General features: G+C 35.9%; 1 protein-coding gene across 1 annotated transcript in view; it reads left to right on the plus strand.

The window, feature by feature from the left end:
* Positions 1 to 241: 241 nt before the first annotated feature.
* The window catches only part of BAM2 (beta-amylase 2), a 178,209-nt gene continuing 163,037 nt past the window's right edge, over positions 242 to 15,413 (plus strand). The window contains exons 1-3 of the mRNA XM_089797081.1: positions 242 to 691; positions 13,898 to 13,975; positions 14,112 to 14,315. Of these exons, the coding sequence (XP_089653207.1) occupies positions 449 to 691; positions 13,898 to 13,975; positions 14,112 to 14,315 (525 nt within the window). The 5' untranslated portion in view covers positions 242 to 448. The remainder of the gene's footprint in view (positions 692 to 13,897; positions 13,976 to 14,111; positions 14,316 to 15,413) is intronic.

The following is a 15,413-nucleotide window of genomic DNA, read 5'->3' on the forward strand; positions in this document are numbered from 1 at the left end:
AAAATTAATTTCTTTGTTTCTCAATAAAGGTATTAGCCAGCTGTTGGTAACACTTTATTAATTAATATGAAAGGTCTATTGATAAAAAATAAACTAATTAAAAAATTAAACTCCTTCAAATTAATGATAAAAGCTTGAGCCAAAAATATTAAAAAATATCTATGTTAATTATATTTTATAAACGAATGAAAATTTTAACCCAACATAATCTATATAAAAAAAATTAGTTTCTCTCTTCCTCAATGAAGGTATTTGCCAGCTGTTGGTAACACTTTACCCGCGGGGGTAAAGCAGAGTCACATGCGCGCGCTTCACGAAGACGGCAGAGGAGTTTAAAAAAGTAACCGTGGATTGCCATACCAGTTGAGTCACACCTGAGAATTCGATCCCGATATCTCCTTCCACACTAACAAATACGATGATCTGTTGAGAGCTCCTCTTTGTCACAATGGCTGCTTCCTACTCCTTAAATCTAATTGGGTCTCTACATTCTGTTCCTTCACTCAGTAAATACAATAAAGCTTTCCCTGAACTAAAATTTGGTTCAATCAACAATCCAGCCAGGTTGAAGTTGAGGCCACAAAATGAGCGCTCAATTTGGAGATGCAAATCAATTGTTTCCGTGTTGGGGGGCGAGAACAAGGAAGATGAGAACAAGGAGGATGATCCAAGTTTGGAAGAGCCTGATAAGGTAATAGTTCATTGTTAATTTTGCGTACTAAAGCACTAGTTATCTATGCCCAGGGCACCTGCCCTGCTTCTAATTACACTTAACTTCTTGCAAGAAGCCACTTCGCAACTAAAGCTAGCCAGTGCCTTTGTACAATTACAGGAATCTGGTTTCACTTGATTTCTTAAGTAGGTTGCACATACCACTATAACATATTGGTTGACTATGGGCTGTAAACTTTTATTCTCCGGTAGCATGTACAATTTCAGCTGACGTACAAACAGTGGATCTATCTAGAAAGAAAGAACTCGTATATGAATAAAGAAAAATTTCAGAACAAGAATGAGATGAAAGAAATATTTCTTAATCATTACTATATATTCTTCCTCAAAGAAAAAAAAGGAGGAAAAATATGAATAAAATTTTAAAAATTATAAACATTTCTTAGCTTAAAAACTAAGCAACAACAACTTTTTGTAAATCAAGGATAAAACAAGATGCAAAAGCAACTTTTCTTCAAAGTAGGGATAAAACAAAAAAAGCTTACTAATTGTAATGCGCTAACTCCCCCTCTTAAGCCTAAGGAGACAAAAGCATAAGAAAAGAGGAAAGAGGGAAAACCCACTACCCCCCACCCTCAAAATATGCATTGGGAAAACATCTTGTGAGACATACGAAAAGTATGGACAACTATTGAATGATAATTGCCATAGTGTTGAATGAAGTGTTAGAGTAAAAGTTAATTATGTTAATCTACACTTAAGGTTTCACTAATTAGATCACTATTCAGTCACTATTGAAGTTTGACTTTTGTCTCTTCATGTGGATGATATTCAAAGTGAATCATGTGGGTGACATTGAATTAATAAAAGTTTCATTTTATTAAATGTCATATTATCCCTTTAGGGTTAGGTCAACTTTAAGGTTTCCTAAAGTGGTTTGGTTGATTTCCTTTATAAGGAGATCACTCCTCTTCTTTTTGTAACTTGCATTCCAACATCTTGAGATGCTTTATCTCTCACTCTGAGAGGTTTGTTTCAATTGGTTGATTAATGTGAATACTTTCTTTTAGTTGCAAAGTTCCCTTCTCTTCTTTTGGTTCTCTCTTCCTTGTGATAGGTTATTTGCTTGCAAGTGTTTCCATGGCTCCTGTGAAGTAGGGTTTTGCATATATCTTGCACACCAACTCCTATATGGTATCAGAGCTTTTCCTACAACTTCTTGTTCTTGTTTGAAGTGCATTTTTGAAGCTTTCAATTTGAAGGGTTTCAGATACCCTTTTTCTGGGTTCTGAAGGGGGTCATTTTTTTTGGCACTTTGAGTCCAAACGAACCTCACCATTGGATTCATAGAGCCCAAAAATCCCCATTTCTCATATAAAGTTTGTCCATTTTGGACAAAATTGTAGTTGGAGGCCTTTTTTTCTTTCTCGTTTTGCATGTTTTTTGTGGATCGCGGGGGTCATATTTTCAGAGCACTTTGAGCCCAAATAGACCTCATCGTTGGATTCAAAGTGCCCAAAAACTCCCATTTTCATATAAAATACGTTTGGTTGGCTTCGGAGGCCTCAACACACCTTACGAGGCAAGGAAAAAAACCAAAAAAGAAATAATTTTTTTTGGGTAGACCATCGACATGCCGCCAAGTGGTAGCTTGAGAGTGGCTTGCACGTGCCACCAACAGATAGCCATGACACTAGCCGCGCCGCCAACAGTAGTGCAACCTGTGCTGACCACCACTCCGTGGCCCCATCAACTCTCGACAGTGGTGCCCCCACCGCCTGGCCAGCCCATCACCTTCGTCGCTTGCGACCACTTGCTCTGCCGACCACGTGGCCGCTCCTGGTGCCGCCACGTGGCACCCTTGGGTTCCAGCCACATGGCTTTAGCTACTACGTCCCCTGCACGCATGGCATCTCCATATTAGCCTGCCACGTGGCATCGCCACGTCATCTGCATACATGGCACTGCTACGTCAGCCTGCCACGTGACATTGCCACATCAACCTACCATGTAGCACTGCCATGTCAACCTGCCACGTGGCATTGCCACATCAACACTGACGTGACAGTCTTTTTTTTCTTGATGGGACGACTGTCAAATTTAATGGAATAGAATGCTGATGTCAGTATTGCATCACCCTCTTGCATGCCCTTCAAGCCCTTTTTGAGCAGTGTTCGGTTTTTTGCTCATAACTTGAGCATACGGACTCCGTTTTTGGCGAACGAGATATCGCCAGAAAGCTAGTTTCGAGCCGGTTTTAATCATGCAGGAATTTTGGGATTTTGATGCAGTTTAGTTGCCTATTTTGGCAGTCAAATATCGAGGTTCTGTTTTTCACTCCGGAGGACGTATCTTGAGCATCCGAACTTCGTTTTTTCGAAAACTTTATATTTCTGGAAAGATCGTTCAATTCTCTTTCCAATAATGCTGGTTTTTCTTCCAGATTTTGCTCCAAACTCTTTCTATTCTATTTTTTGCTCTGTTGCACTATGGTGGATATCTTGGTTGTTTCAGGTCCAGGGATCATTTTCGTGGCATGGGATGTCTTCTTTTGGGCTGTACTATCTGTTGTAATAGCTCTCTACCTCTTCCGATCATTGTTGATATCATTTGTAAGCATTTTTATGCAAATGCACTGAGATAACGTGCCACTCTATTGTATTCTTGGGATTTCTCTTCTTGTGCCTTATTGTACATGCACTGATGATAAAGTGCCGTGGGGGGGTAGTTGTTTGCCTTTTAGTGTCATCTACTTATGTCAAGTGAGTGTTCCTTCCACGACATTATTCTCATGTTTCATGTCCAAAGCATGCACTTCTCGACACTTTTATGTATGTTCTGTGCATCTTGATTGGTCTTGGTTCCTTGATCCATAGTCCTATTGGCCCACTTTTTCAGTTGTTTGTCACCTCACCCTTGTCTACATTAGGGGGGGGATTTCACTGTTGGCTTCTTATGCTTCCTTGGTTCGTTTGAGTGAACTATGTATTTAGTATTTGTTTCTATGTACTAGGCGGATGCAGTGGCTGGGTACCTATGCATTCCAATGAGATGGATCACTTACCATATGGACACTCTTTTTTTCGTTCCTATTTTGGATTCAGCCTTTCATGTTCAATTGATCAACTCTTCAGGCTTTGGTGTTTTATGCCATCTATATCTTCAAGTTCAGTTGTTTGCCTTTGTATGTCTCTTGATTCAAGTAGTGTCTTTAGAGAGCACTCATGCAGATTATAGTCTTCTCTACTTGGTTAGGTTTTATTGCTATGGAGGTCCTTCACATCAGTAGTTGTTTTGACAATGTTTGTGCCTTCTTCATGCTTCAGTGATCACTCATTGTTCCTATTTTCTGGAGTAATTCTCTAGTTTGGAGGCTTTTGCAGTCCTTCACTAGTTTCTTTTCAGCTATCTCTTTTTGAAGTAGAGTTTTTCCCATGAAGTTTCCTCTATTTCTCCGCTTTACAAAGATTTGGTTGTGATTGGGTACCTAATCAGGCCTTGTTGCCAGGACCCAAGTTTGCATTGTAGTTGCCTTGCTTTTTCTGCATTGTCACTCATCTTAAGGGGGGGTGTTAGAGTAAAGGTTAATTACCTTAATCTACACTTAAGATTTCACTAGTTAGATCACTATTCAGTCACTATTGAAGTTTGACTTTTGTCTCTTCATGTGGATGACATTCAAAGTGAATCACGTGGGTGACATTTAATAAAAGTTTCCTTTTATTAAATGTCATATTATCCCTTTAGGGTTAGGTCAACTTTAAGGTTTCCTAAAGTGGTTTGGTTGATTTCCTTTATAAGGAGATCACTCCTCTTCCTTTTGTAACTTGCATTCCAACATCTTGAGATGCTTGATCTCTCACTCTGAGAGGTTTGCTCTCTTGTTTCAGTTGGCTAATTAATGTGAATACTTTCTTTCACTTGCAAAGTTCCCTTCTCTTCTTTTGCTTCTCTCTTCCTTGTGATAGGTTATTTGCTTGCAAGTGTTTCTAGTGGCTCCTGTGAAGTTGGGTTTTGCATATATCTTGCACACCAACGCCTACATGAAGAATCTCCTTAGAAGCTCATCACATCAATCTGCACGAGTGCCCCAAACAACACTACTCGAGTAATGAGCAAATGACAAACAAAGACAAAACATCTGTCAATCAAAGATACAGAGAATAATCTACATAGACACCCCCAAACAATGAAGAGATGACAATCAAAAGCAAAACATCTATTAGTCAAGGATGCAGGTAACACATGAATCTCTATAAGTGACCCTAATATCACTACTCAACCATGCAAGAACAAATTGCTAGTTGAAAGACAGGTGCCAAGTGTCTATAAAAGTGATCAACTGTGGAACCAAGGAAGCATCAACATGAATAGTAGAAACCCCTCCATAATGTTGAAAGATAGGTATGACAGGTCTACTAAAATGGTGTGTCACTAAGAAGAAGATGAAGGCAAGACACATGCAAAAAGAGCATGGTCTTGGCCTATTTGTGATGTACCAACAGAATTTGGATCAACCTTTGTTATCATTACTATTCAGTGCGAGCTTCTACTCCTGAGTTGAAGTAGTATCTCTGGCTTCTATTTGAAATAGTAATACAACATCATATTTGTAGAGGCTGGAAACTTAATTCGTTATAAACTCTAAATTTTTTCAATGCCTGCAATTTTTTTAAGTCTTTTTTCTAGCAGCTATGTACTCCGATACCGTGAAAATTTTTGTGCATTGGCAGCATGTAAATTTTTAGCTAGCATACAAACATTGGATCTAGCTTAAAAAAAGAACTTGTAGACACAAAAAAAATTCAGAACAAGAATGAGATGAAAAAAGTTTTTCTCATTCATTACAAATAGATAGAATTACAATATATAAATTTCCTCAAAGCAAGAAGTGAAGGAAAAAGAGAAATAAAACTGGGAAAAATAGAGATATTCCTTAGTTACCTTAAAAACTAAGCAACATCAACTTTATCCATAAATCAATGATATAACAAGATACAAAAGCAACCATACTTGAAAGTAGGAATAAAAAACAAAGCTTGCTAATTTTTTTGCAGTAACATGGGCAAGAGATTGTTCTAGAAGCCTCGGGTTTTGATTTAAATAATTGGACTTACCTTAAAATAGCATATAGACTCTGAGTATTTATCCTTTGTTGATCTAAATCCAATGATGAACCCATGAATTGTTGCTTATTATTAGTCCTTTTTGAACTATCTTATATCCCTGCTTACTCTCGTTGCCCCTGAGTAGTTTGTATTGTTTTATTCTGAGGAAGTTTTGAACTAGGAGGAGTTCCTTTTCAGTTGTTGGTCTTAGATGCAATTTAATTAATGTATAAATCTGCATTGAAACCCCAAAATACAACATGTGAATGAGTTATGAAGACCTTTGGAAAGTATTTCAACTTTGCAAGTCGTCTCCTAATAATGAAAGGAATTTGTCCTTCACAACAGATCTGAAAATTTCCTCTCCAAACAGTTTCTGCTGTCCAACTTTGACAACACAAAATGAATCAAAAGAATGCTCAATATGCTTTTTAAATTCCCTTTAAACTCTACACGTCTACTTTTAGGGTTTCTCTCTATTTCCTTAGATTGAAATGAAACTTTTTATTTATTTATTAAATCCCTTACATTGGACATCCATTTTATGCCTCTTTTAATTTATTTATTAAGTTATTTTATAAACAGCTCGAGTCTCCTAGGTATCATGTAAGAATATTAAAGCCATTACTTTAATAGGCTTTTTTATTCCTAAAACTCATCACCTGAACTTTGCTTAGAAAACTAAATGTTGCTATGAGTCGAAGTGTGATGTCTAAATTGTATCAAGGCCACTGTCAACCCACTCCTAAAAAATAGGAACCCTCCTAAGATTTCGGAAATTGTGTCAAACCATGTGAAATGTCTGAGAATGCATCATTGGCCATCTCCTAGACTCCTAAAATATAGGAGACTACCTCAGAATGTTTAGAATGACTTGCAAAGTCCCCTGCTAGTCTTGACAACCCTTGGTTGGGACCCCTAATCACAATCTTGACCTATGGAAACCCCTAATTGTAGGGTAACCTCTATTGTAGTTTGAATTGCCTAAGAAGGGGACATTAGATAGAGCATAGGTGAAATGAGGCCTATAGCTTTTTAAGGGTGGCAATTGATCCTATATCGCTCTAGAAGAGTTTGGTAGGTGTGTGTAGAGCCAACAACAAAAAAATATAAAAATCTAATTTTTTGGTATTTTTTTTGTTTTGGTAAATTGCATTTTCGGAGGCCTAAGGATTGTCATCAATCCTTTGGAATGGATTTTAAGGCATTCTTTTCAAGGAACTGAAACTGGTTCTCTTGGACCGCTTTCTAGTGAGTGGGCTAGAAGTTTTGACTTGGTCAAGTTGGGGTGACCAAAACAAACAAGTTTTTTTAATATTTTATTCAGTTAGTTTGTTTTCCACATTCGCCTTATTTCAAATACCAAATTGATGCAAGAGCATCTTGGGTTCTTTGGCAATCTTGCACTAACCAAAAATATTTCCTGTTTTCCTATGCCCGTTTGTTGTTTGTGGGACAGCCCTTGCTGTTTGTGTTCCATGCAGCTGGTTACTTGATGTAGACCTATCGTGGATCCTTTCCCTGTGATCGCAGAACTTAATTCCATCTCGCTGAAGAGTTATCCTTCTTCCTTGATCGAGGTGTGTTCCTTCTTGGCATATCGAGTAACATGTGTTAATTGGGCTTCTGTGTGGTTTTTGTGATTTCAAGGCTTTCTGTGGCCTTGGGTACATCTTCTTAGGTCACGCATGGACCTATATTTGTTCTTAGTTTTCTTAATTGTGTGGTTGGTTATTTTCCCTTTAGGGCAGGACTTATATTTTGTAATAATTATATCTGTCAGGCCATCTTGTAGTCTTGATGGCTACATATTTGAGATCTTGGATGAGATTAGGTAGTAGCAAGATAGTAAGAAGAAAGATAGAAGTCTCTTGGATCTGTAAGCACTAGCTTCTAAGCTTGCTGATTGTAATTCAGTTGTATATGGCTGCAACTAGGTAGGCCTTATGCCTGGCACATTGTAATAATTGTCTTAGCATATCTGCATTGGAATAAAGATATTTGTTTGCTCTTCCATCATTTGGTTGTGCTTCCGTGTGTGACTCTAGCAGGGTGGTTGGTAAGTGCTTCCTTGGAATCATTCTATCCATCATCCCTTGTGTCACAAGTGATGTGGTGACTATTGGAATTCTCTACAAATGTTTAAACTTTTAGGTAGTTTTTGAACATCATACATGACTTTATGAGTTTGCAGTTCTGTGTTCTTTTGCAAAAGTCTATACAATATTGAAGGTTGTACGATAGATATTGCCCATGAATTGTAAATTAGGATGAGTGGGCAAGCTGGTTGAGGTTAGCCCTTAGACGGTTTCTTTGATCCTTTCTTGGAAAGAGAATGGACTTTTTCTTTTAGTCTGTTACCCACCATATTGGCATGCTCTTAATTTATGATAAAATCCCATTATTTGTTGTTTTGACAATCTTTTTTATTTGGCTTTTAGAAAAACTCTTATTCTGAAGCTGGTTATAGTTCATAAGTGAGCTTTCCCTTGACTATATAAAGTCTTATACTCATTCCTACATTGACAAATGTGTGGTAAACCAAGAAGGCATTGGCTTGACATTTTATTTTGCTACTTGATTGATCCCTATCATTTGTTGATGTTTGGTAGCTTTTGTCAGATAAACCTATATAAAATTATATATGAGATATAATTTATATATACAAGTTTATTGTTATACGAGAGAAATTAATATATATATATATATATATATATATATATATATATATATATATAACAATGATTGATTTTTTTATTATATTAATTATCTAATTAACGAATAGACATATACCATGTCTCTTCATGGCTTATTCTCAATTTAAATAAGAGGTCACTGCCATTTGGAAAACACATACCAAATATAATGGCAGTGCTTACTACATTTGCAGCAGATCCAGGAAAACTAACATAGTATTAGAGCCATGTTCAAATGTAAGAAAACAACAAATATAGATACCACAGGACCCTTGTCATCGGTACTTTATCCACAAGAAACATCAATCCTTGCCATGCTTGCAATCTGTGATCAAGTTGACAAAGGTGAAAAGAATGGACTAAGGTGTTTAAGACAAAATACATACATGCTGGAAATGCACTTGGGGATGTCATCTACTTCTTCTGTGAAATGAGACGTTCAATCTATTATTCCAATGCTTTTCTTTTGAGAGTTTGTGGAATGATCAAAAAGTATTATCTGATGGCTCTTTGTGAAATCATGTTAGGAAAAAGTAATAGATACAATCAAAAGGATCTTCAAATAAGCTTCAAGGCAATATCAAAGATTTGTGATTCTTGTTATTAGACATTGTGAAGTTGGCCAGGAAGGATTGATTGGAAATAAGAGTGAGTGACTGAAGCTAAAATTTGTACGTACTGAACTATTGGTAATAATCTGCAATTTCTATAAGTCTGGGACTGTTGGATCTACTAGGAACCTTTGTGTGAAGTGTGGAACCTGTTTGGAGGAGCTGTGCAGACCTAGGGCAGGCCATTCAAGATAAAGAGGATCAAATGCACTTAGAACAACTTTGTTACATGCCTGAGATTATCTAGAACTTAGCCATACTATATAAAGAGTGATTAAGAAGGGTGTTGCTCTCATTTTTAGTGGATATTAGCTGCCAGGCTTGACATGTCACATATCAAACTGTGAGTTAACAGAAGCAACTTAAATCAACTCATATATCTCTTAATGTGCGTTAGAAGAAATACAGAGGTCCTATTTGATGAGATGCATGAGGTTGAAGAGATTGATGATGCCGGGAATGCATTAGTGAACAGTATTGAAGTTGGAGCAATGAAATCATTGATTATTTATAATTGTATTTGAAGAATAACAGTCAGTTAGATTGGTTGGTATACTTACATCTTGAGGTGCTAATGATGATAATTATTGACACTACCCAACATGGCACACATAGATATATTATGGGGAGAATAATGTGATTTGGTGCAAGGAGTAAAAGGAAACGATTATGTGGGAGATATGTACGTTGTTTAATGACCCACATTCCACGTGGGTAAAGGTGGACACACTATAGAGTAATAAAGGTGGGGTATGGTGATGTTAGCTAGCTAGGTAAGTAAACTTACACGAGTATAATTTCGTAGGTATATGTGTGTGTGTGTGTGTATATATATATATATTCATTATACTATTATTGAGACGAGGAAATGAAATCTTAGTAATATTCATATATATTTTCTCTCAATTTATAATTATAAATATTGGGGATTGTAAATGTTAGTCTCTCTTATTATTATTTATTTCAATAAGAATTATTTGCCTTGATCTTTTCCGAGGATGTTTCTTGTAGGAAAAGGAAGATTGATATTAGACTCAGAGGGAGATTGAGATTGAGAGGGAGTCTGACACTTTGCTAAAGGCATGTTTAGATAAGAAGCTTAGAAGATTGATGTTCAGAGGGAGTTTGACACATTCGTCTGAAGGAGGTGATAGAGGATATGTTTTAGTTGATCCTTGAAGATCTTGATCATATCAGAATTAGAGGGAGTTTTGACTTCATGTAAACATTTTGGTATCACATGTATGACTGCATGACTTTATGGGCCTACCCCCTGTGTACATCACGAGGAAGTGGTGACTTCCAAATGATCCTCACTCGTATTTGCAGAAGTTATTGAAAGATGTCGATCTTACAATAACTTAATTTTCTTTTATGATGGATATCTTACGATGTCTATGCAGATCATGATAGATTATACTTTGCATGGTAGATGTTTATATGGTAAGCATTATGAGAATGTGTGTGCACATACCTTATAAACATTTTTTTTTGAGTACATGGTGAATGTAATGCAAATTGATGTTCCATAGGCCATTACACGGAGTACTTGGTGAATATCATCCAACTTGATGTTCAGGAGATCATTATTCACACTACTTGGTGAATATCTTGCATCTCGACATGTTGGAGGCCATTACTCAAGAGTATTTGGTGAATATTATATGCTGATATTCTGTAGACCAATACTCAAATGTGATATCAAAATGGTGAATATCATATGTTGATATTCTACAAACCATTATCTTATTGAGTACATGGTGAATATCAAGTGTTGATATTCTAGAGACCATTACTCAAAGTATTCGGTGAACATCATATGTTGATATTTTGAAGGCCAATGCTCATGATATCAAAATGGTGGATATCTTTGATCAAAGATATCTTTAAAATTGTCATTCCTAATATTACCAATGGTGTAATATATGTCTTGTGTTTATCCTCCTTAGCTAAGAGGTAGTGAACCTATATAAAACTATATATGAGATATAATTTATATATACAAGTTTATTGTTATATGAGAGAAATTAATATAATGATGTATAAATATATGTAACAATGATTAATTTTTTTATTATATTAATTATCTAATTAACGAATAGACATGTCCCATTCATGGGGCATGTCTCTTTATGGCTTATTCTTAATTTAAATAAGAGGTCGCTGCCATTTGGAAAACACATACCAAATATAATGGCAGTGCTTAGTACATTTGCAGCAGATCCGGGAAAACTAACATCATCGTGTGATCTAATGCTTTATCACCATGTTAATTTAGTTGTGTGTCTAAAAAAAGTTCAACATGTACTCTTGTTATTAAAAGCAGTTCAATTTTAGTTGTTTGCATCTTTGTACATGATGCTATTTATTTGATTTTTTTAGAATCAATTTATAATGAAGTATGCAAATATATTTTGTTATAGACCCAGGCATGCAAAGATTTTTAATAACTTTAGTTGGAGGAGAAAGTACTAGAGACAATGCTAGAAGATGGCGATTTTTGGAATGACCATAACAACATGGTTATCGCACGTTCATGTGACTTAATAAACATCCTCATTATCTACTTACTTTGCATAAACAAGGCCTGTACAAAACTTTTGTGTTTGTACAAAAAATGTAGGAAGATAATTACAACTATAAATGAATTCATAAAGATGAGAGATACTAATAAGAACACATGCACATACAAGGAGAAAGTGACAAAAGTCTCCTTCCAAAATTCAACCATTTATGTACATATGTGCCAATAAATTCAGAACAAAGATTTTAAAATTTGCTCTGAAGAAAAAATTACTGATCCATGTCAAGTCAATATATTTGGTCTATTGGGATGGTGGCCCTGGCTAAATGAAGTGAACTATGATGAAATAAAAGAATGAGCGAATAAAATGAAACAAATTTATGTTATGACTTATTTTTCTATTATTATTTGATATGTTTTTGATTAAGGAAAACAGGTTTTAATGGGGCCCTGAAACCTTACACTTCTAAAAGTAAAACATAGATAAAATGCTTAAAGTATCAGACAAACTAAAAGCAACATTCTAAAACAGCCCCCCACAGGGAAACAAGATATAAACTAGACAAAAAACAGGGGGCAGAACAAAAAACTAGGAGAGGCCCAAAAGCCAGGAAGGCTGCTCAGGTTATTTCTCTGAGTATTTCTGCAACACGAATTTCCAGCTCTGACATTCTTCTAGCTGCCTCTTTCATGTTAGACAAATCTTTATCAGGTTCCTGGATATCTTTCTTCTTTGTGCTAGATCTGGTTCTCTCCCTCGATCCATCCTCAGGAGACCTATCTTTGGTGTTGTTAGGATAATGATCATCCTCTTTGCTCACCGTGTGTTCTTCAGTTTTGTTGATGAGCACCTTTATGTTCTCATTAGCCTCTTTGAGGATGTTGTAGCTTTGCTCAGCAATATTTTGCATAGAGCTCTCCATGGTTTGAACCCTACTCTTCACTTCCTCCACTCTATTATCCATGACCTTTTCCTCCTCTATTTTCCTGTTCTACAAGCTGTAATTTTCCCTCTCCAAACTGCCCACTTTTTATTTGAGCTCCTAAATTTCATGGAAAATCCATTTAGTGGTTCGATAGCTATCCACCGCATTGTTTTTTGCGTTGTTGAGCACGTCCATTTGAGGGTTTCCCTTTGTGATATCACTTAAAATCACAAGGGCCGGGTCGATCAGCTCCTCCATTTGAATTTCATCCTCTTTATTCTCCTTGACCATAATTCTAATCATTTCTCTATTGATCCCCATCTTTGCAGAAACAATATCAAAATTCCTCCACATCACATTCCTATCTTTGCCCGTAAATTGTAATCATGCATTTGTAATGGCTGGATCCCAATTCCTCATAATCCTACTCGTGCTCTTCCCCACACCCCTGTTTCTTATCATCCTCATCATTATCCTTCCCCACCTCCTAGTTTTCCTGATTATTATTTGATATGTTAACTGGTTGGGTCTATAAGAATAAGCTGGAATGATTTCTAAATTCATTATGGCAATGTGTGATAAATGTCAAGAGATGCTTGTCTACTAGATATGACTTGATGTTGGTTGCTGCCAATGGCAGAATTAATGTCTCTTCCAGAGTTGTGGTGACTATATGAACATTTACTCTAGTTGTTTGCCTTGTCTCTTGTTGGATGCAGGTGTAAGTGGGATGAATGTTAACATAGATAAGCACCGCAATCAATGTCTTTAGTTTATATCCAAAACATAAAACTAATTGTGTCGATAACCGAAATGATATCCTTAGTGGTAGAGTTTAAATATGCACACAGTTTACAATGCCCTTTCTATCTACCCGTCTCTTCAATATTTGTATGAAAGTTTCAGCCCGAGGCTCATAAATATTTGCAGACAACTATAAATCCTCTCATATATCACAATCTTCAAATAGTTTTTATTTGTATTCTTGGGTAGGGCTTGTTAATGAGAGCATTAAACATCACTCATTCATGAAGCACATACTCATGGAGACTTGTGTGCATACGTATGATCCTTAAAAGACTTTTGATTTTATGATGTTCAACAAGATCCATTTGTATTTAGATCTAGCTCAAAGTTGGTTGTCTAAGGTATACATTTTATTTGCAGTTGGTAGCATTTAATGATTATACATGGGCCTAATTCACAGTATTTGAAGTAAAAAGGTACATGTTTTAAATAAAGTATTTAGTTTGAGCCTTTTGACGTGTAAATTGGAGTTAAGTTCAATAGGAGTATTTGAATTTTTTATGACCTATTGGTGTGCATACATTAATGCTTCTAATGGAATACCACATTATAGGTGCAAAAAATAATCCCAAAAGAGCCAGAAAGGGATTTTGCTGGAACACCATATATTCCAGTATATGTAATGCTCCCTGTAAGTTTCTTAACTCACTTTGATATAAAATTAATAGTCGGCCTAGCAAAAGTCATGTTGATTTTGTGATTTGTTTGTGGTTTTTTGGAAACGACGATCATGGCAATATATTTATTTGTCAATCTTTTCATAACAGCTTGGGACTATCAATCAACAATGTCAATTGGAAGACCCACAGAGTTTGCGAAAACACTTGGCGACTTTGAAATCTGCCAATGTTGATGGTGTTATGGTGGATTGTTGGTGGGGTATAGTGGAGGGTGAGAATCCGCGAAATTATAACTGGTCTGGCTATAGAGAACTTTTTAATATTGTATGCGAACTAAAGCTCAAGTTGCAGGTGAACATTAATATTTTCTCAACATAAGCTTCTTGTCCTATATTTCATTAGGTTCAAGTAAATACTTTGTTATATGACATCACAATCTTGTTAGTTAATGCTGTATATTGAAGTGGATAGTTAAAGAAAATTTGAGTGGAATCTAAGCTCAGGAATCATCTTAAATGTTGACACAGAAGATTGTTTCTTGCAAGTTGTTCAGTAGAAATCTGTAAAAGATTATACTGTTTTTTCAAAAGTTCTGTCTGCAATGCATTTACTCTTTCATTGAATTTGAATACATTGCTTGTTTACAACTACAGGGGCTCTGTAGCATCCACATACTATCAGGCTTAACTGCCTTTTGTGGTAGTTTTGCTTATACCTTCTTATGACAGTTTGTTTGCCACAAGCATGCAATGAATCACATGTAGTTATTGACTATGTGACTTATTATTGAATTTAGTAGTGAATTTGTAGCTATATTATTTTACATCATGAGTTAGGCGGAAAATAGTACTTTGAAGCATGCCGTCAAAAACGTTTCATGGAATTGACTCACTAACCAAACTATTAATTAGAATTCAATTAACTGGAAATAAAAAATGCTGAGAAATTCATAAAAAAATTATTTGTCAAGTAAATGACATAGAGACAGTGAAACTGTGAAACAAAAGAAGTGAAAAGTGGTTTTTGCTTAGTAATTTTGAGGTTGCTTATTTCAATGTATATTTGAGGTTCAAATCTAGAAATCAGTTATAAATTACAAAATACAGAGCAACAAAATGTAGAGTGAGCCTATGAAGCTATGGTCCACTAAAGGGCTGTAAATTGTTGTGTTGAAGATCTAGTGTCCAAGATCACATGCAATTTATTGTGCTCATGTTCAACATATAGCTCATTCAAGATGGCTAGGTTCTCATCATCAAACAATGTTTCTTATCTTTTGCAATCCATTTTGAATTTGGATCAATCTTCTTAAGGTCATGATGTGGGATCCTCTCCCTTTAAGAATTGACACAAAACTGATTTTGCAACAGAAAATGCATTGCTAAAAGCTCACAACAATATGCAAGAAAAATAGAGATATTTCTATTCAAATTTGGGAATATAAACTGA

Source organism: Cupressus sempervirens, chromosome 8 (genome assembly GCF_028749045.1).
Source record: "Cupressus sempervirens isolate cs-2001-9-10 chromosome 8, ASM2874904v1, whole genome shotgun sequence".
NCBI lineage: Eukaryota > Viridiplantae > Streptophyta > Pinopsida > Cupressales > Cupressaceae > Cupressus > Cupressus sempervirens.